This window comes from Camponotus vicinus, unplaced genomic scaffold (genome assembly GCF_025532165.1).
Source record: "Camponotus vicinus isolate PSW18456_S1 unplaced genomic scaffold, iyCamVici1.0 SCAF_13, whole genome shotgun sequence".
Lineage (NCBI taxonomy): Eukaryota > Metazoa > Arthropoda > Insecta > Hymenoptera > Formicidae > Camponotus > Camponotus vicinus.
Window position 1 is genome coordinate 5,794,673 of NW_028141949.1, and position 21,071 is coordinate 5,815,743.

General features: G+C 37.1%; 1 protein-coding gene across 5 annotated transcripts in view; it reads right to left on the minus strand.

Moving 5' to 3' along the window:
- The window catches only part of Lilli (AF4/FMR2 family member lilliputian), a 199,036-nt gene that overhangs the window by 48,963 nt on the left and 129,002 nt on the right, over positions 1-21,071 (minus strand). For all 5 annotated transcript variants that reach the window (XM_083086823.1, XM_083086824.1, XM_083086825.1 and 2 more), the window contains 2 exons: positions 14,844-14,939; positions 11,074-11,110 (listed from right to left, as the gene is read on the minus strand). In XM_083086823.1, coding sequence (XP_082942949.1) covers positions 11,074-11,110; positions 14,844-14,939 — 133 coding nt within the window. The remainder of the gene's footprint in view (positions 1-11,073; positions 11,111-14,843; positions 14,940-21,071) is intronic.

Sequence of the window (21,071 nt, forward strand, 5' to 3'; positions counted from 1 at the left end):
ATAAATAAAAAGAGAGATTTAAAAGTGAACTCTTTGGAGACAAAGAAGCACCTCGTCCTCGCGTATTTTTCAATTCGATGAAGTAGCTCTCTTCTTTTCCGAGTACTTGTACTCATCCGAATCGTTAAAATGCCATCTACGATGTATGAATATATTTTTCGTTGCCTCCTCTTCCATGTTCTCCAGGAGAAGCTTCGTGCCGATCGCGATAGAAAGATCCGTGCGACGAGCGGACGGGCCGTTATCGTAAAAGGATTCGCGGGGGGAGAGAGAAAGAGACGCCGCCGAGATGCAGATGGACATTTAACGATCCGCGGTCCTTAGACACGCCAAGTCCATACAGACTTCGTAAAGCACGCGCTCGAAATGCTGCCGGCGCGCTTTATGATCCCGCGGGCGATCAAAGACACCTTCCCTCGCATTCCAGACTGAACTTTATAACTCGCGTCTAACGAGCGGTATGTCCAATTTCTCGTCGAAATGACGGAATTATGCGCGAGGCTGCAAAGTACTTGGTCACCTTCGAGGGAAACGCTTGTCTTTAATCGATAATTCACTAGTAATTATCGTGAAATACCGTGCAATTAGCATATGTAAATATCACGTAACACTATTCGAGATATACATTAACGCTACTAAATGCAAGAATTTCAGACGTCGCGACAAACGAATGTAACACGCGTCTATTTTTTCTTCTGCTCGTCGCGGCCTCGGTAAACATGGATGCATGTTTATTTATAACACGCGCGGTATTTTTCCCGCCGTCTTCCTGTCGCATATATATATACCCGCGGTTAGCAGGATGCTAATTAATGGCGGAATTGTGATATTAAGCGCTCGCCGCTCGGCGAAGGCAGCGGGAACTCGGGAGATTGTCGGGATGCGGCGAACCGTTATTATGGGATACGGCTTGTGCAAGATGAAGACTGTAGCGGCGAGAGAGGTGTTGCTTAACCATTTCCATGCTTACCGCATATCTCATGCTAATGCATAATTATATGTCAACGATTTTTTCGAGAGATTATCATAGGCTTTCGGAAGCAGCCATAACAACCTGTTACTCAAAATACACCGGTACTATTGTTGTTACGCAACGGAGCACAGGGAAAGGGGGAATATAAATATAATCAAACTATTAAAAAAGTAGATAATTAATAGAAAATAAATGTGAAACTGTTAGGAGTTAAATAAATTTGACGCGTGAAATATATTGACATGTAGACAACTGATTAATTTTTCAAGCCCCTAGCGACGTATGCGAACGTGTTATCGTACACATTTGTTATCGCTCGTGATACGCCGTTATTTTTGCACGTGATTATACGCATATTCCAGCGTGAGTGAGCAAAACCGGCGAGAGAATTGCCGATGTGTTCAACGCGTTAAATATAACTTCCGCACCAAGTGACGCGCCGCTGCGTTCGCGATTCATTAGAGGCCCGACGACGTCGACCTCTGGCACATACGCGGAATGAATGAAAATTTGATTCGTCCAATTATAATACCGTCCGGCACAATATCCCTCGCTCGTGTAAATAAATGACGGCGACCTCGCCAACCTTGCAGTTGGATTACACGGGCGCGATTACGTAATCGAGTTATAAGTACCCGGTTTTCCGAATTGATTGCCAAGGACACCCGATAAAATTATCTCGAAGCGCGCGTTGGACCCCCGGCCCGAATGATAAATTTCTATCGTCTCTCCCTTCAAGATCCGCGCTTGTTCAAATTTCTAAAGAATCGCGCCCTTGAAGCTCGTTTGGAAAAATGTAAAACGATAGAAAAAATTTTATTTAAGGAAAAAAAAAAGAAGAGGAGCAAGAGAGGAAAATACTCGCTCGTAAGCTCAAAATAGATAACAGTACGCATTGTATGCAAATATCCAATGCGAAATAGTTTGCAACAACTCCTCGAGAAAGCATTATTGCTACACCAGCATCGAAAGCGTAACAATATATATAATGCAACTATGCAGTTGAGATTTAATAACAAACTGCAGTTTATCGATACACTTATCAATACATTGCAGCAATATTTGTCGACATATCTATTTTTTTCTCTGCGTGCAATTTTATATCGTTAACGCGAATCCGCATATAATGATTGCATTTTTTTTGTTCTCACTATGACTCATAGTTGATGAAAAATTTAAATAAATATATTCATCTCTTTTTTTTATATAGCAAAGTTATGGGGAAAAAGACTCATCGGGGGAAAGTGTGGCGTGCTTTAATTTGCAAAAATTGAATCTCTCATGGAAGATCGTTTATCATGCTGCTAAAGCGTGTTTCGACATGTAATATTAAATAACCTTCACATGATTAGATTGCGATCGCTTTCCGCGGCGCGACGTCCTCTCTCCCTCTTCCCCCATGTTTAAAAAAAAACACGCAAGCAAAATGTCACAATAAAATTATTACACGCGAGCGATGCGTGAAAGTCAAACTATAAATACAAAGGCTTTCTCGACGATTACTGTAATGAAAAGATTAATAAATAAGTCAGCACACACATATTTGAAACGACAATGATTCTGCAGTTGTATGTGTATGAATACATTTTATTTACGATTTTAAGCAAAGTACTCATTTATCATGTACGTAAAAATATAATATTTGTAATATTTAATTTTTTTCAAGAGTTGAAAATACAAAGATCTATTAAAATTAATCCAATTAAATAAACTGCATCAAATGCTGAATTTTATTTCATAAAAATTTCATGTAATGTAATACTAGTTTTGCTCCCTCAACTTACACGCAAATGTGTGCTTTTGTAATTAAACCGATTTATTGTAGCAATTGTTATTTTGTCATTGAAATAAAATTAGATCGAATCAACATGCCAACGTTGATATATCTCTTTAAAACACGGCGAGAAAATCCTAGACTAGACATTATCGATTTGAGTGTCCATAATGCATTGGAATGATCAAATCATTCTACAATGTATTCCACGATCATATAATTTAATAACTTATTGCGGTGATATTTAATATTTGCCCTTTTAATGTGCCAACCTGGACTAATCTGTATTTTATAGTATTTTCTTATCTCTCGTCTCGCCGATTATCATTATGATAATCTCAACAAAAAACCGGGCCATGATAAAAGAATTCACAGGCTACGAGGCTATAAATTACAATGACCCTAGACATCGCAAACATATCAGATGTCGGATGTAGATATAACCCGTCTACCGCTTTCAATGATTGCTAAAATTTTCCATCACGAAATACTTAATATCCCAAACAACTTTCGTTTGTGAAAAATCGCATTTGATTAAAATTAAGACGATTAAAGTGACAAGACAACGATTAATATATTAAAATTGGCTGCTTTAAAGTTCAATGAATGATAATGTTAGCTTAATCCGATAACTAGAACCACCTGTTCAATTGTGTATCAAACACTACAACACCGTTGGAATGGCAATATGTATATCTATATTGTAATGAAGAGACTAATGATTTATTCATAGCGACAACTCAACTTCGCGCAAGAACGTGACGCATCTCCATCATCTATTCGCGTCTTCGGTTATCGTCTCGAGAACAAAGCGCCATTCGTAAAGTTGCGCGACATTTCATCTCGATCTGCGTCGCAAATTGCGACGAAGTCTAAAAAAAAAATTCAGAGCAGCAATTCCGATAACTCGCGCACGCGGATAGTATCGTTTTTTCGCGATAAATGCTATTTGAAAGAGTATACACGTCGTATATTTTCCCGCTACATTTTTCCTCTTGTCGACCAATCAACGTTTTTCTACCAGGAAATTTGAATCGCGTCGCCGTAAGCTATCCAAAATATTGATTCAAAACATATGAGCGCACGTGCGGAGCATGTCTCTCCAATTCGCCGCGAATTTTCATCGCGAAAGAAAAGCAACGATTCGTTTAAACCAAGAGACGGGATAACGAGCTACGAGAGATTAGAGATATCGCTTTCGGGATGCCTAACCGCAGTAGATTCCCCTCACGTGGGACAGACCGTCTAACGATATTTCAAAGTCGTCTCGGTTGATGAATGATGTTAGCCTGTCGCTGTAGTGAATTAAAGCTACTACGGGCTACCTTAGGAGCTAAGCTAAAACTAAAAGAGCAGAAAATGAAGATTGCACAAGTGGAAAATGTGAATCCTGTCAAGACAGTCCGATCCTTTGTCGTGTTACGTTCACGAGAATATTCAAACAAGGTGAAGGAATATACGCTGTAATAACGAAACATCCTACAAATCACAGATTACAAATAAAATCAGGCGTGTTCCTTTCTTCCGAACTCGTCGTTTCGATTCATCTCTCGATTGCTTCGCATCTTGGTGCGTTTACGAGCGAGACGAGGCGATCCGAGCGATTGAATATTAAGCAGGTGCAGTCTCTAGGCTACTTCTCGGCGAAGTTAGCCCAAGGGATTTCCTCCGAACTAGAAAACGAGGCTGAGGAGAGAGCGCGAGGGCCGAGATGTCGGTCGCGTGCGGGGGAGGGAAAGCAGCTTGGGGAAGGAGATGGAACGCTCGAGAGAAGTTCGAGATCGCGGCCGAGACGAGTGCAATGGCGAGAAACGGTGGGAAACAGGACAGGGAGGAGTCCGGGGGGGAGGAAAGGACGGAGACAGAGAGAGAGAGAGAGAGAGAGAGAGAGAGAGAGAGAGGGAGGGAGAGGAAGGGAGAGAGATATGGTTGGATGGGACGCCAACGGCGATTTCAATAATTAATGTCACGGGAATTGCACCGCGGTGGTGGTGACGATGGCGGAGGAGTTACTGCCGCAAGCCTGAAATTCTCCACGTCGTGGTGGTCGTCGCGACGCGTCTCTCTCTCCCTCTCTCTCTAGTTCTCTCTCTCTCTCTATCTATCTATCTATCTCGTTCATTAAGATAATTATTACGATTATCCGGTGGATGAATCTATAAAGAGCCGAGAGTCTGATCGGCTTTCTTCTGAACACGAGCTCAACATTGTTATTAGCACAAATAAATCAGTATTAATTTTTTCGTCCTTTGTTATTGGCACAAATAAATCAGTATTAATTTTTTCGCCCTCGTTTTAGCATCAATAGACTGGAACAAAGGTTAATATATATTTGATTTATTACTAGACTTATATGCACTGCTAGATTTCTGCGAGTGTGAAAAATTGTCGCAAAGCGCTACGTCAAGCTTATGCGATTTATAAGAGTGAAAAAGATTAATGAGATGATAATTTTATTGAATATGAAGCAGTGAATAAACTAATGTCGAAATCGTATTTGTCACTCTATTTGGCTGGCATCTATCAGTTAAATAATATCTTTATTACATCTACAACTCTCTCTCAGGAGGAATAATCACGATTGAATCCTCGTAGTCATCCATTCTAGCGAGAACCGGCGATAAATTCGAAACACATCTCAAAGAGAATGGAAATACTACAAATTTTATGCACACACGTTTCTCTATATCCATCGGAAACATTTTCACTCTTCGTTAACCGATTCCTGGCCACCGACGAAGGCGCTCTTCCCACCTTCGGGAGCGAAATAACTGCCGCAAAACGTTCGAAAATAGACGGCGCCGTTCTCCCTCCGGCGACGTCCATGAAATTCAGAAGAGCCGCTTCGGTTTCTCATCGATGTTACCGGCGTGTCGTACCGCATCGGTTCGCAAAACGAGCGACGTGCAGCGCGGCGCGATAGACGACGACGACGGCGGTTCAACCGAGAGATGCCAGTGCAAAGCTGGTTGGTTTCCATGGAAACCAATCAACCTCCTCATCTCGTCACCCTCACTCATTCTACTCGGCGTATCGCGAACGGCGGAAGCGGCAGGATGAGGAAGCACAGAGAGAAAGAGAGGGAGAGAGAGAGAGAGCGAATGGAGAATAATGGCGAGGAAGCGAGGAGGAAGACGGACAAACGCGAAGGGCGAGAATTTTGCGGATGATGAGAGCGAAGAGAGATGTATAAAGAGAAGATGAAGGAGCGAAGGAGAGAAAGATGATGCAGCTGGATGAAAATGAGCAACAGAGAAAAAAAGTATTAAGAAGATAAAAAGGAGATTGCAAGATACAAGGCAAGATCTTTGAAGGAATTAAGAGAGCGAATCGAGAACATGAGGGTTTATCTGATACATCGAGGGTTCACTGCAAGATCATCTTCAATACCTGCACGCATCTGAGAGTCGGGAAACTAAACTCTTCACTGGGTCAATTACGGGCATCGAACTAACGACATTGATTGATATCTATTCCTGAATTTCGAGATAACTTTGCGAGGTTCGTAATCCATTGTAATTCATTTGCCGAGAAAATGGTCATCATTCACAAACGTATGGTTTATCATATATTATTTTTAGAATTTGCGCGGCTTCACCGATAAATCGCTTTCAATAAGTTTTTTGGGATGATCGTTTAACTTCATTAATATTGAAGGTTTCATACAAAATTTCTTATGTTATACACATATCATGATTTCTAAAACATAAACCTAATAGTTTATATAATAGAGAATTTAAATAGTGCTAACAAATTTAAGATTATAAATTTAATTAGTATATTGTCTTGTTTTTATTTTGCGTTCTTAATTTTTATGATGTAACTGCAATAAACGGCATTCCTCTCAAGATAAATAAAATATCCTCTCTCGTAATATTTTTCTCATAATTTAGATAAGAAATTTATTTTATTTCTTTCTTTTAGACTCAGCATATGACACAAAATTCAGATTCTTAAATATTTCAAGAATGCTCGATACTGGTGACTTTATTAAATCCCTAAAAACTTACTTAAAAAAAAAAGGGAAAAAAGGGCGCCAAGTTCATGCACTAATTGTATTGTCTACAAAAATAGTGATATAAAAAAAATTGCGCCAACTAAGGATAAAAATTTGAACAAGATAAATAGAAGTATAAGAAAGAAAACTTGTACAAGTTAAATAGAAGTACTTTAATTGAAAACACTGTTCTACAAAGTAGTTTTAATTTTCACAAATAATAATATTAAAAAATTAAAAATTTATTAAAAAATTGAAAATTAATATAAAACAAAAAATTTTAATTAAAAAAAACTTGGCGCTGCCAATTTTATTAGTATATTGTTCAGCTTAAAAGTATAAATTTTCAAGTATAAATCGATATAAATTAATTAAAGAAACTAAAACAATTAAATTTAAATGTTAGATTAATAATTAGAATTAATAATTAGAATGTTCCAATTTTTTTTTAAATATATATTTAACTGGAATATGTGCCAATTTTATTGGCAGCGCCAAGTTTTTTTAATTAAAATTTCATCGTTCGAAGTATAGAACATTGCGAGGACTCCCTATAGAAAGGAGAATCCACGCGTGACGACTGCCGAGTTGTTTGATCGTTAGGGTGAATAAGGGATGAACGATTCGACATGGTCGTTCATCGCTCATTCACCCCGGGCGGTGTCATATGTGGCCCGGAGTTCGTCAAAGGTCGTGTCAGTCACGCGATCGCGCCTTCGCTCATTAACACCGATGCTCTCGGAGGAAGCGGCGTAGCTACGAGTTTAACCCGCGTGGGCAACACGTGCGCAGACAGGTAGGCGAGATCAAGACGTGGGCGTGGGCGGTATCACACGCATGTCGGGATCCCGGCGTTTAACGCGCTTCCCTCCTCTCTTAATCAGCGCGACCTCGACTCCATCGCCTCCTTCGCGCGTTAATCAGGCCGTTTCGCGAAATTAACTCCGCTTCGCTACTGGCTCCTTATTTATTAAAGGACACGTCGAAATTTTTAACAAGACTCTCGAACATGACTACAGGGAATTGTCCTTCGGGAATCTCCCTTCGAGAGTCTCGATGCGAACTAATTTCAAGATACAAATTGTGTCTGATAATAATGCTAAGAGAATTCTACCTACATCTAAGCCTAATCTTTAAATAAATTCTAGATTTAAATGATTCCTGATAATAAGTGAAAGAAATCTTGCTGAAGGAAAATTAAATTAATTTAAGAACCTGTCAAAATTAATTACGTTTGTATTTAATTCTGTATATGATAAAATTGTGAGCGTTTTCTCTCATCGTCGAGATACTTGGATATAATATTGCGCAATCTGCATTGTATTGCGTAATGTTAATATTGTTCATCGAGCAAGCTCACACAGATCACGATATTACAACGGGTATTATGTGCCGACGACGTTACACGTGTGCGCCTGCGTGGCTCAATAATGTCGCGCGGTCCTCATTAATTTGCTCAATGAAGCATCAAGGTACAGACTGGGTCAAAACTTACCGTGCCTACAACAAGCTGAAATGCGAAAGTTCAAACGCGAGGTAGATTTATATTCACCGAAATAAAATCGACAATTTTTTTTTAGACTCTCTTCTCATGTTTTCGGAAAATTTATATAAAATTTCTTTTTAAATCAAAATCGAAATTCGTTTTTTATGTAATTTATCAACATTTGATAACAAAGAATCGAGAAAATCACAAATCGACATTATTATTTCCGATCATTCTTCAAGTGTACTTTGCATCGAATCGATTCTGGAAAACGTGATATTATTCGAACGTAAATCGTGTCCTCTCTGATCCAGAAGAAATTCGCGCGAATGGATTCTTCGGCGAATCCTGTTGCAGTTCGCGGATCTTGCATTAAATCTCGTTAACGGGAAACTGTCGACCTTCGTGATTCCAGAGAGAAATAAACTGATACGTCGTAACTGCACCACGATATATAGAATGCCATTCCACGAAATTCTGATACAGAAGAAACGTGAATGTTTATCATCATCTATTTCTGCCGTTTCCTTTTCAGTAATTTCTATCTTTTTCTAACTAAATCACAGTTATGCGAAATATCATTTAATTCAATTGCAAATTATTGTTGCATCATAAAGCAATTTGCATAATCGCAATAGTATATGCATAATTACCGAGTTAATTATAATATCGTTATCTATATAAAAAAAATTTCGTCTATTTCCCAACTTTCTTACAGAGATTTATCTAAACTTAAAATAAAAATTATAATTTTTATTAATCAACTTTTTAATTTGACATTATCAATTTCTCTAATAATTGTTATTGCATCACTAGTATATCTCTTATTGATATTTCATAAGAATTTCTATTATTTCTACTATATCTTACTTTGTAGTATTAATACATAGCCTACTTTAATTTATTATTTTTTAACTTAGAGAAGAAAAGAGGGCAAACAAATTTTAGGAGAGAAAATGTCTATCCATTATCTTCATGCATGTTGTACATGCGTCGTATTTTCGTTTGTATTAACTCGCGGTTTCTTTGACAAGCTTAAACGAATTAGGTGATTTTCGCAGAATGCAACTGTGTAAAGGGTGCGAAATAGGCTTATCGCGGGGACTAGTTCAAATTTACTCAACGAGAACCAAATTCGTCCCGCCCAACTCCCGATTGTTGGCGAGGGATGGTTGTAACCTCGATAATAGCCGTTGTAAAGTGGTCACTATTCGAGCATCGGGCAGAAAACGGCGGGGGAAAGGAGAGAACGGGAGGGAAGTAATTAATTCATGAAACACAGTCCTTCTAGCATTCGTTTAAAACATTGATAAATCTACAGATTTTTCAGATCGGATATGTAATCGTTAAGCAAAATAGAATTATAAAACTTTGCAAAGAGCAATTTTGTGAAATTACTTGCGCGAACATCGATTCCGCTAATCAATTTGATCAAACATATTTATTATTCATTGTAATGAATGGAGCTCTCTTGATGAAATTTATAATTAATTCGTGCATAAACAGGTTGCTCATTTAACGGAAGATCATTTTGAAGATATATCGTAAACGGTATTAATACACACAAATTTTGTTAATCAATTTTTAATAATATATGTCTCTTGGGTTTTCATATGTTGAAAGAACGTTGAATTTAACGAACAAGAGTATTGAAAAGCTTCCTGGGCGTCGATTTTCAAAGATGTCAAATATTTAAACGCTCGCTACACGAATATTACGCTTTCAAGTTTTCGCGGTTGCATTTTTATCGCGAAATAATCGTTAATGCCTTTTTTCCGAGGAAAAATTCAGCGTCAATGCAACGATAGTCTATGCGAATCGTTTCTTATAAGCCACGAAATTGTTTATGTTTATATTAAGATGTGTCGATATTTTACCCGCGAAAAATATGGATGTTACAAAAAACCGATAACGAGATTAAGCCACGGATTGAGAATTGCTTCGTGCAAATAATCTGTGTATTCGCGATAAATGAGTCGCGGTAGGATCGCGCACGAGCGAATAAATAACATGTATTTCGAGCGCTTAAACGGCTGAATGAACGAATGGCAGAGGTCACGGATGGTTGATTCATGAAATCGCACCCGCAAAATCGACGATCGAGATTTTGCATGGAATCCACAGGTTTTATGTTCGACAACTCGTTGGTCGGTTTTCACCGCGAATGTTTCTCTCTCGCTTCGTTTTTTTTTTACATGTTAACGAATATATATGTATAACTATCGATCCGTGAACTTTATATCGATACCGCACGCGCGAGTTACAGATGCGCTGATTAATATTCTTTCGACCATACGTATGATTCTAAAATATCGTTTCCAGCAATATTCGTGGCCATTTAAATCGCCGAATATGGCGAACAGTTTCCAAAAATTATATCCCCCGGTGATGGTTAATCCCTATATTGTGCATTCTAACACAATGTGTTTTATCGCGGAATATTTGCGGTAAATATCGAAAAACCGACTTGAAAGTTAGCAGCGATACACTAATAAAACAGCTTGTGAAAATGTATAATAAATCTGACAAGGACTTTATATTCTATCTACTTTTAAAAAACACGTATATATATGTATATAATCGTTAAATAATTCTTTAATAAGAGAGTTTATATGAAAATAGATGATCCAAAAAAATGCACACTTAATATATATATGCAAATATCTTATTGCATCGTATGCATTTGTACTGTATAAAAACTATAAATTTTTTGCCACAATTATTTTGCGAAAAATAAGTTTCTTACGCAATGTCGCAATTAAATCACGATCGCGCTCTCAAACATGCATATTTCATCTGAGGACACAACACAGAAAGAAATAATGAAAATTTTAGGTACTCACGAGGCTTTGCAGGTTCTGGTGGAGTCACTTCTGTCAACTGCAAAAGATAAAAATATGTTGAAAATTAAACAACGATTATGAATCAAATCTTAAAATTAATTTTAATTGTAGAAATTAATTTCTGCAATTGCATAATATACTGCCAACAGGAAAAAACTCAATCAAAAATAATTCGAATCGTTTTCCTTTCTTCAAAATCCAACAACATTCCTAGAAAGTAACATGTCAATGCGAGACATCTTATGTATATATTTAAATAATAATTATATTGGCTTTTGAAAAATGGCATAAGGCAAACGATTCGCGCATGGATTGTTTATATAAAAATTTACCAAACAACGCAGATAAGTATTTAGCGTCGGTCAAACTGCAAAATGGCGAAAAGAGAAAGTCCGCGAAAGCAGCGGGAAATTAAACGGATCTAGGAAAATTTGTAAAGGAAACCGCGAAAGTGTACTTTGTCTCTCCCAGCTTCCGCATCGAGTAATTTACAGCGCGTCGCTGCGTCTCCCTTGATACCGCGGACCCTTCTCCCAGCATAATAGAAATTTATCGCGCGGTTTGGCGGCCCTTTACGTACATTCTTGTAATCGCGAATGAAATAATATATCAGTCTCGGCGGCATTCCCGTGAAACTTCACGCGAAATAATCAACTTGCATCATATAATTAAATGCTTTCCGAGTACCGAGTAAATAAATACCGAGTAATAAACTCAGATTAACAAATGACGTAAAGCAAATTATTAAATTCTTAAATTTTACAAATATACATACATACATACATACATACATATATATATATATATATATATATATATATATATATATTTATATACATTTGTCAATTTAAATAATAATAATAATTATTATTATTATTATACTATCAATTGTAATAAAAGAAATAAAATGGAAGAAAAAATAACAGAAATAAAAGATTAATTTCATTTCATACGTATGACGTGAACACTAGGATTATAACACGCATATACCTGTTAAAACGGTGATTATGTCGTCTACAAAATGCGGGTATTATATCACGTAACGATTCCTTTCATCTGCGAAAGAGCGAAATCGACCGCGGACGGATTCCACGTACTGCACAATTTGGCGAATGGGTTCGCGCTATATTTCTCATTCCGGTAAGTCCGCGAGTAATTCTCGCGACGTTTGAGCGGAGAAAATGCCGGCAGCGATTTTGCATTCGCCCGTTATTACAATTTATTCGCGCGTGCGCGCGCGCAAAAGGGATCCCGGCCGGAAAGGTATGTATATGTATGACGGTCCGAAGTAATCCACTTTTACGAGGCCGATTTTGCCTCGTCTCTCTCTCCTTCTTTCTCTTTTCCCCTTTTTTTCTTCCCTTTTTTACCGCGCGCACTTTTTTCCCAGCTCTTTGCCGCCGATTCTCTTCGCAGTTTCGTCGACGGGACGGTAAAAACAGGAAACAAATTTATAATACGCAATGCAGTCTCTCCTGCAGCATATCAGGTTGCAAATATTACGCAAAGTCCTACCAGACGTTGTAAATCAGTTTGCGACGTTATAAAACGGCGATAAAGTTAAAGTTTTACGAGATCAAAGTTTCATAAAAATTGTCAGAAATCAATATTAATAAGTAATGCGCATAAATTAGTTAACTTGCTTGCAAACCGGCAAATTTTTATCCGATTATTTACTCGATTACTTTCTGATAAATCGTGAAATATTTCTCTCTCTTCTTGTTTCTTTAATTTTTTTTCCCTTTCGGATCACGTTATTTAATATTTAATTATACATTTTTACTGTTCTTTGTAAATTTATATTTTATTATCTGTTATACATATATATAAACTTCTTTTATCGCATGATTTTAAATGTTATTGCGAGTGCAAAGGCTATAATAAAAGCTTGAATCAAATCTACATAAAATCCAATAAATCTAATTATTATATAATGCTGTGCATTTAACATAATGTGTAATCTTCAAACTAAAGAAAAATTGCCGACAGAAAAAGAGAGAGAGAATTCCGCCTCTTCATTTTCTGTTAAAAATAGATCGCATTATTTATTTTATAAAGACATTTGCTTCATTATACTATAAAATACGTAGATACATTTTAATTTTTAATATCGGAGAAAGTAAGGATATTGTCACGACTTGTCAGAGAGCGATAGGGAACAAGTTTGAAAAGGGAAACGTGCGTGGACAGACGGATTAGTTTCGTCCGCAGTTTTATTTACATAGTAACACTGTGTTTCGCAGTGCGGTCAAGCGCGACGGACTTTTTACATTGGATGAACGTTGCCGCAAAAGGACATCGTTGTAAAGAAGAACGTACCCCGAATTAAACCGACGTTCTTACGAGGCTCACCGCATTCTCTTTCCTTCTCTCTTCTCCTTTCTCTCTCTCTCTTTCGCAACGTCAACCCTGCTCCAACCTCGTCCCACCCTACTGTCGACGCGTTATGGCCGCTGCAGCTTTTGAGAGCAGCAAACGTTTGATATCTTGCCAAGTAGCACGGGACCTAGCTCGAATTAATGCGATCCGAGACATTTCCCATCCGGCCGACATTATTGCTCCAGAATTATTCCGCCCGTAGGTATCAATGTTCCGCTTGTCGAAACCATGTTTCAATAACAGTAACCCGGGTGTTTATTCCGATTAATTAAACGCTCAATTAGACGATTAGTTAAGCATGCCATAAATATCGGAACCGTTCATTTCAATTGGCATAAAATAGCGATCGCGTATTATCATATACACATTTGACACTAAATATCGATTACAAGTAAGATAAATGTATCGACAAGTCGTAAAATGTAACGCACTTGTTTTTTTTTATAGCTAATTACTAATTAATATATTTGTAGGTTGCTCGCATTTATGTTATCACAGATCTTTGTGTTATCGTTGCGATTTAGTTCAGAGATTAGCGTTCGCGGCGACTAAAATGCTAATTCCTGCAAATAAGATATTACGCGAAACTTGCCTCGCTTCGTATCACCTACGACACAACCGCCCGACTTTATATATGTGCACACACGCCACCAACAAACGCGGTGCTTGACATCGTGCCAAGTGGCACGAACGACCGAAATATTGCCGCGATCGATATCACGCTTTTGAATTATCACGTTCGCGAGAGACACGCACCAACTTAATCTCATATGTTTCTAACTCGTTCGTTCGCCACGAAAATATGCGTGCTTTCGATAACGGAATTAATCTATGCCACTCTGATTCAAATGTCTCTCATTTTCAATTACCAGCACACTCACCGACCATAGTTATCAATTGTTACGTCGAGAATCTACAGTCGTCGAGAAACTACTCAACGTTGTATCGCAGACAGTTCTCTAAATTATCTAAATACGAATATCACGACCAATAATTATACAATGTTTAATGAGCCTTAATTTTTCTTTGTGATATACAAAAAGTTTGTTTCGCTTATTTTCGATTTAAAATGAAAAATTTATTTATATTTTATAATTTTTGTGTTCTTTTAATTCTTGTATTTTTTTAATTCTTGTGTTTGCTCTTGTTTTTCATTATAATTTTCAAATAAAAAATTATACGAAATGTAGCCGGAATTGGGAATAAAAATTTCCTTCAGATCAAATTGTGAAGGTATCCCTTTCATAAAATAACTCGTAATTGGCAACGGAAGGATTAAGGGCATCCTCTTAGCAACCGTAAACATCAAAGCGCTTTAACCGGAGTAATGATTACTCTCGATTCCCGTTTGCCATTTTGATCGGCGAGTGGGTGGATCAATCGATTCTTACCTTTGCTAGATGGGGGTTGAAGGTAAACTTGGATTCGAGCTCCTTTCGCGGTGTCTGGGCGATCGCCGTCAACGGTGTGAGCGGCACAGTCATTTCCTGAAATGGCAAAATAAAATATGAGTCATATGAAAATTCCTGAGATAATCCTAATTTTCTCGTTTGTGCATTAATGAATTAATCCATTGGGACGAGAATTTTAGAGATCTTGGAATATTAATTTCTTTTACGATATTTTATATTTCCAGAGAAATATATTCTCTAGATAATTTTTAAAGAAATTATAGTCATTTTTTAACAATACATGATATTTAAATTTATCAAAATAATATGAAAATTTTTATTTAAGCCTTTATTAGCACCTTTAAAAACATCCTAAAATTAAGCGACTAAAAAAAGAGTGACAATATGTTGGTTACATGGTTACATGGTGGCAATTAACGTGCAAATATTGAGAGAAGCTCTCGACGTAAGATCCACGAGGTCGAATGACGAATCAATCCCTCTGCTCATCGCTCGAGTGACGACAAGAGAAAGAAGCGATCGCGATTCTCGACACAACAACACGTTTGCGTAATAGCCAGTGCGCAACTGGGGCACGATTACGTCAATGTCCACGAAGTTACGTCGGACGGATTTCACACGACTATTAAGTGTTCTACACGCGCAACCGCTCCTATTAACGCATGCACACGCGCGCCCTGGAGCAGACGACTTTTGCAGACGACTTTTCTAAAATTAAATTCCGTGAACGCGAGTTCCTATTTCCCGTTTAATTTCAATTAAATTTTATAATTTTTGTGTTCTTTTAATTCTTGTATTTTTTTAATTCTTGTGTTTGCTCTTGTTTTTCATTATAATTTAATTGAAATACAATTTACTGAATTCCGATCAAAATACTTAATGGGAAAGATAAATAAATAAATCCAATATCATTCTTTTTTTAAACAACGGACATAAAGAATTCATAGATGTAGCAGTAATATTTCTCGATATTTTCATATTTTAATTAATAAATAAAATTAACATATATTTCCGAACAAGATAGTTTATCTATTTAAATATAAAACCCGATAGAAAATTGAATATTTTGAAAGACAACTTGATGTGCCTTTGACATATACACACGTGTCTTCCACACATGACGCACACATGCGTGCAGGTGCGTGACAGTGCAAATGTCGTCGGCGCAAAGTCGCAAACTGTCAAACAATGCGTCGCCTCTCCCGACGCATTGAACGAGACGCATTTTCCACGGACGAGCGTCGTCGCGGCGCATAGGCCGATTCATTGACCCGCCGAGGAGACACCCGTCGACGGAAAACAAAGAGCCGACGAGACAAAAGCCCTCGCGGCTCGCGAAGTGCTTACGTTCTTACGTGTGATCGGCGCGTACTCGACATTCGCGGGAAATAAAATTCTAAAAGCCGGAAAGAGAAAATCTGAGAGAAGAGAGTTCAACGAAACTAAAAATCATTTTATTTAAAAAAAACTACGCGATACAAATTGAATCAAACGCGCGTTAACAATCGTGAAATTGAATTTTCCTTGGTAAAATATCGGGGAGAGTCATTCGTCGCTATTAAAATATTATGAAATCTTCGTGACAATAAACGTTAAATACTAAACAATAAGTTTCAAGGTACAATCTATTTACGTTTTGAAAGTTTAATTCGTGGAAAACGAATGTAACTAGGAAATTTAATGCTTCAATTTCTATGCAGCCGTACACTCGTTTTTATCTCCTTTCTTCCTCATATAATACACGGAGTGAGTTTGTGGAGCTTTAAACTTGATCGTGCTATTACAGATAAAAACATATATTCCTTCAACTTTGTTTTTTAGTTTGACGCTCAAACGCTCGGGTTTCTTGCAACATTTACCTGTAATTTAATGCCGCGGTCAATTTAATGCTCGGCTGCTTGCGGCGTAAAGATCCGGTCGCATCATAAATATTTTGTTTCGGATTGTAGGAAAACGTGGCACGCATAATATCAATAATGTCGCATTCAAGAGAACGTATTGTTCTAGAAGGAAATTACACTGTAATTTCGTCAAATGCGCGGTATCATATTAGTGCGACAGCCTGTACGGAATACTAACGACGACATCTGCGACATCCGCGAGACGGAAACAAACGTTTCATGCTCTGGATACGTATCCTCCTGTCAGTCCCGGGTATAAAATGTCAAATTACTCGATAAAACTATGGACGCGAGCAACAAGTATCATCGACAATGGTAAAATTAACGCGCGCATCCAATAAGAGCCCGGTTGTAATTAAAAACAGAGAATATCTGCCTCGGAAATCTTTCCGTTTGCAATTTTCTTCTCAAAGTAAGAATTTAACAGAACGCGTCTTATTACGAAGCTGATTAATAATAAAATTTAAATAATCGCGATCAAGAATGTATCGTACATTTTCCGTGTGTTATATTGCAAAAAATTCTCCTTCCTCCTCGAAAAAGAAATGCCAAACTACAGCTGGTATTATTGTACGCATAATTATTCGACGTTTGCTATGCGCCTCCTGCATATTATTCTCAACCTACGTAAACTTTATCTCTCTTTCGCTTTCGCTATTATTACATACAAAACCGATACTCAATTATCGACAGGCGATGGTCGCGCGCGTAGAGTATCGCCCAGAAAGTGAGTAATCGCCAACTCCCCGGAGTGCAATTTAATTTCGACTGCAGATCCATTGGTCCGTGAAACTTGTTACTGCGATGGAAACGCGACGCCGACGTGCCGATAAAAGTCGACGGCTCGCAGGAAACGGACGAAGGAAGGGAAACCCGAGCGAATATTGGCGTGGCGAATGTTCTGCGAGAACTATACTCGGAGATCTCGGAAAGATGATTTTGTGCGAGAGAAAAAAATTCTTTTTTTTCTCCTACTTTTTTTAAAACTCGTTCAAATATTAAGAAGCATAGAAACGCTAAAAATATTTTAAAACACACTTTGTTATATTTTAATATACATACGACTTCTATTTAAGACTATTATCAAAACTATTGATAATCATTTTCCTGTCAGCTACTTTTCCAACAAACTCATCAAATGTCAGATTCTTTGTTTCTTCATTTCATATATAATGTTTTTTTTTTATTTTCAATAATAATTAAGATATGCATTCTATTCTCTTAAAAATACTCTTGTACGTATTTATTATATTATTATTGTTTTTATACTCGAATCTAAAAATAATGCGCACAGATACGAGGATACAATTACACACAAATCAGGAGATTTAATTAACGTTTAAGTTTGAGAGAACCGCCAGTCTTCGTTACGCTTTTTTTAGGGCGAATCCCACTTGTTATTCCCGCCGGAGTGCGTGCAGTTGCAGTTGCACCGCCACACGTGATGCGCGTGCGACGCGTACCTAAGGACGAGCCAACGAAAAAGGTCTCGCATGCCAACCAAGAAAGAGAGAAAGAAATTCTTAATGGTTGAGTCACCCCGCTCACTCGTGTTTCTCTCTCTCTCTCTCTCTCTCTCTCTTTTGCGTGCGCGCGCGGATCATCGCAAGGGCGTGTTTCGTGCGAGATGATTTACGCGGACCGATAATTTATTTCCACGCCGCACGAAGGACGACATCGAGTTATGCAAATTGCACGCGCTACGAATGAGGAATTTATAGCGGTGCGATATCGGGCGAATAAACGTCGAATTCGCGATGAATAATGGACGCGACGCGTCGCACTAAGATTCGCACGCAAAAATAAAAATTGAAGGGAGGAGAAAAACTTCCGGATTATAACGGGAATGTAAACGGAGCTGTGCGAGCGTAGAGCTAATAATTTACCTTGACATATATAATTCCGATGTCTGCATGTGTATGTGTTATAATCAGAAATAATATAATAAAAATATTTTTATAAATATTTTCATTATCATGTGTTGCTTGTTATTTTTCTCGAACGCTAAACATCGGATTTTGTGACCTAATGAACGAAAAATCTTCCAAACTTTGCGAACATGTTTTAAAGTCAGCCATACGATAATCGTGTCAGATATATGAGAGCGAGCGAACGAAGAGTCCGTAAGAAAAATGAGATAGAAACTCGACCGCGACGAAAAATTTGCAAGTACCACCTGCTCGTTATGTTAAAGCCCAACTTTACTGCGCTTCCTACCGCTTCGATAAGTTGCGTCAATCTCTCTGGTATTAACGGATCGTATAACTCACATACACTGGCTTTTACATCGCAATTTTTATACTCGCGATACAGTAACAGCTCCTTATCATAGATATATAAAAAAATTGTATTAAATGCTACATTATTTTGCGCAATATTTAAAAGTTTAATATTAAAAATCTTTACAAATCTTAAATCTAGTAAAACTTTTTTCTCAAATCGATTAAACTATAAGATAAATAAAGTAACATTTTCTCTCCCTCTCTTCTGTTTTTCTTTGTAAAGTGGAATTCTCCACATGCTCTTTTCAAGATTAAATAATTACATTAACAACTTCTGGCTATACTAGACATGCCAAGTTAATTTCGCACTCGGCATTACTACCAACTTAAACTTTCTGATGCAATTACGTTTAGAATGTCTTTCAAAAATTGAGCTACTTAGAGAGATCCTCTATATCAATGTTAATATAATTATTAGTTGATTACGATCTTAGAGACTTTTTCTTCTTTATTTTATTATGAGGATGGAATTTAAATATTATATATCTTATAAATTATATACATAACTAACAAATATCAAAATATAATATCTAAAAAAAATTAAATATAGCAAAATCAATGTTTGAAGGAAATTATTTGATGGAATCTATAGTATAATATAATCATACGCATATAATAAATAGATTTTCGTTCTAAAAATGAAACCAACAATTATAATTCAATAAAAAAATTTTCATCAAAGAATATGTTAATGCTAATTAAAGGCATAGTAAAATCAAACTCACATTTTATATGACAAATTCAAATAAATTCAGAACAAATCATTCTAAATATGCATATGCATCAAGGAAATTATCACAAATTTAAATGAAAAATATTGATAAGTACATCCACCGATGTATTATAACGCCGAGTTAAATATATTAATCGCTTTAAAGAATCTTATTGTTCTTGACAATATTTTGTAAACATATTCAAAAACAAAATTAAAATTGTATCTACCAAAGATGTCTATTTAAAGCTTGGAAAGGATTTCCAAAAAAGAATTCCAACTTTTTCCGGATAGTAGACACTGGTAGAGTACATATGTTGTATGTAATACCGGTAATTACGTTAGGCACGCGAGAAGGAGCGAAAACCCGTTACGGATGCGACCAGCCGGTGGCACTGCACTCGCAAAATTGCACTTGCCATCTCTCAGCCTTCCCTCTTTCCCGAGGAATCCTCAGGATGAGATGGGTCGCTTAAACGCTATAACGATCTGTATATTTCTATCAAACATAAATATCAACACATAACTGAAACTCGTACTTCGCAATTTTAAGTTAATTCTATATAAGCATGTAAACAAACTTACATTATAATTAGAGACTACCAATATTAAAATAAAAAAAAATCTGTCAATTTAATAAAATTTTATACATATCAGAAATTTATTAAGATTATCGTAAATCTAAAAAGTGAAAAAAATGCGTGCAAATTTTGCCTCTATTCTTAACTGTCTTTATATTAACAAAAATGAAAAAATGATATATCTAGAAAACAAAAATAAAACAATCTCTATTTCATTACATTCATGACAATAGTAGGTAGAAAATTAAATACTTTGTAATTAAATCGAATTCAATTCCCGCTTTGAAGATAGCTTTGATAAGTCTTAAATTAATAGAATCGACAATGAATTGACCTCGTTAACACTCGACCTAAATCCTCGGCGTGCGTGTTTAACGAATCCGATTAAAGATACAGCACGTCATTGTTTCTCGCTGCTGTTTCATTCCCGCGCGAGTCTCTCCGTGAATGTAATTTATTGCACGAGTATCACTAATCAATGTGCGTAATGTACGCATGTTCCGCGATTGACATTTTCACGTTCTCAATAACCGACTGCAAACTCCGACATTATGGCTAAACCACGATCGATCCGACGTCCAGGTCACGTAGCGATGACAGTTGAGGGAAACATTCAGACGTATATTGCACGACAAAGTGTTGCAAAGTCCCTTAAAAAATGCATTCGATCACCGTTCCGTACGAACAACTCGATCACGCGCGAAAGTACGCGATTATTAATTCAATGTCAC